This window comes from Fulmarus glacialis, unplaced genomic scaffold, assembly GCF_000690835.1.
Source record: "Fulmarus glacialis isolate BGI_N327 unplaced genomic scaffold, ASM69083v1 scaffold2894, whole genome shotgun sequence".
In the NCBI taxonomy this organism is placed as follows: Eukaryota; Metazoa; Chordata; class Aves; order Procellariiformes; family Procellariidae; genus Fulmarus; species Fulmarus glacialis.
In genome coordinates this window covers 19826-22119 of record NW_009208488.1, presented here as the reverse complement: position 1 = coordinate 22119, position 2294 = coordinate 19826, and the positions used below count along the sequence as shown (strand labels likewise).

Below are 2294 nucleotides of genomic sequence, written 5' to 3'. Positions count from 1 at the left end.
TGCACATAAACATTTCTGGTTTTAAATTATTTGTGCAGAATAATTTTGCTAAACCACATACTAATAATGAAAACATACAGGGGAAAAAAAAAGTTCTTACCCTCTCCCCCCCCTTTTTTTTTTTTTAGGAATTATGACTAAAATTATTAAATTTAAAATAAAATAATAAAAATTATGCTATTTTGGAAACACAAACTATTATTATGAATAATAACCAGACTACTTGTCTTGCAGTAAATAAAAAAAGAACTTTAAAGAACTTAAATTCTATGTTGCTATCTTTTGCTAAATCCATCACTGGGAGTCTACACTTGTTTCTCTTACGCAATTAAAAGCTTCCAAAGAAGTCACCAAATATTACACAAGGGACAAAGGACACAGCCTTTCCTGACTAATTAAAAATTCACAATGGGTGTCCCAGACATTACCAAAGTTTGCTGTCATTTTGCACTTGAGACATTACAGTTGTCTACCATGCAAATTTTGTATTTATTAATCACTTCAGCCATCCTTTCCCATTCTCAATTTTGAAAATGCCTGAGCTCATTTTATAGTATCTTAGCTGAATCCCGTGCTCAGTGTGAGATTGGTGTCTGGTACTCACAGGCAGTGATTCAGACTTCACAGATTAGAATTTTCTCTGCTTAATACCTTAGATGATAGTTGTTATTAAAAAAATAAAATCAAAGTATACAGAAACAAACTGCCTTACCTTCACCAGTTCCGTATAACCAGTTTCTCTTGCTGTCCACCAAGGTTGAGCTTTCAGTCCCTTGACATTGTAGAGGGAGCGCTGCCAAACTGATGCAAAGTGACCTCTTTGGTATCCAAGTTCATACCATTTGTATGCCTAAAAGATTGCAATTGTTAACAACCAAATTCACATCAGCCAAGCTTCCACAGAAAAAAAGTAACTTATGTTTTTTTGGTAAGATGACAGACTGTCTCTTTGGATGCCAGGGTTATTATTCTAATGTAATGTAGTAACGAACACTTCAAGGAAAAGAAAAAAAAAAAAACAAACCAACCCAAAAAACCCCAACTAACAATCTCAAAAGAGATCAGTCAGCCAAGGCTGTCCAATCCAACATTAGCAAAATAGGATAATCTTCTCACAACCATTCACGCCAAATATGGGTCAGTAATCTAGGCGCTGTCCTCGGACTTGGGAGATCCAATTGTTTGTCATCTTGGTCAACCTTGTTTCCTCTATGTTTCAACTCTCTACCTATGAATTAAAGATGACTGCCTTCTGCTGCTAATGGAGATGCTGTGATGATGAAAATAGTGCTGACTTTATGGATCTAAACTGTTACATAATTATCTAATACATATATACACTTGAGTTTCTTCAAATATTTTTTGCCACACCAGAATTGAGCTGATGCTACTAATTTTTCTTGTCCCTTCCCTTTCTTTCACATGGTAGAAACCTACTGAGGCTACCAGACCTTTCCACAACTTGCTTTACCACTACATAGCACCAAAACAAGGTCCTGCAGAGGAAGAAAATGGGATGCTTCGAAAGAAAAGATCCAGCATAAGTAGCACTGTGACGAACCATATACAGAGAAGGCTACATATAGCTGCCTCCTTCCTGTCCAGCATTGCCGCTACAGCTGCAATATTTTAGACAACACGAAAAAAACCCCGGATATGACAGGACAGCTAAGCAGGGAGATATGAGGTAGGAAGTCCAAAGCAGAGCGGCTGAAGCAGGCAGCAATCCCTGCCTTGAACAGAAACTGTCCATAAACGTCTTTACTTGGAGTCATGCACAGAGTCCCTCTCTAGCTATACCACTTGAAATTCGCTCCCTCCCAAGCCTGCAACCTATCCAATTCATCTCTGCTTAAGAGTCACTCATCCAAACTTGGACCATGTTCTCACACTCCTTCACCCAACCTGATATTTATTCTTACCTCACTCTACATAAAACAGCCTATAATTTCACCCTTGTGCTTCCAGTTAACAATACTCCCCCTACACCTCACCATTAACCGCCTTCCCTGGCTGTACCCACCTCCTTGCCAAGTTCTCCTCAAAAAAACCCAAACCCTCCACTTTTCTTTCCAGCAGGAGTACAGAAAATCTGGTGTGCTGGTTTTGGCTGGGATAGAGTTAATTTGCTTCATAGTAGCTAGTATGGGGCTATGTTTTGGATTTGTGTTGGAAACAGTGTTGATAACACAGGGATGTTTTCGTTACTGCTGAGCAGTGCTTACACAGAGTCAAGGCCTTTTCTGCTCCTCACCCCACCCCACCAGCGAGGAGGCTGAGGGTGCACACGAAGC

The 2294-nt window shown here is 39.5% G+C and overlaps 1 protein-coding gene across 1 annotated transcript in view; it reads right to left on the bottom strand.

Moving 5' to 3' along the window:
• The window catches only part of ASPH (aspartate beta-hydroxylase), a gene marked incomplete at its 5' end in the record, with an annotated part of 37490 nt that overhangs the window by 17910 nt on the left and 17286 nt on the right, over positions 1 to 2294 (bottom strand). The window contains one exon of the mRNA XM_009576486.1: positions 713 to 850. Within this exon, the coding sequence (XP_009574781.1) occupies positions 713 to 850 (138 nt within the window). The remainder of the gene's footprint in view (positions 1 to 712; positions 851 to 2294) is intronic.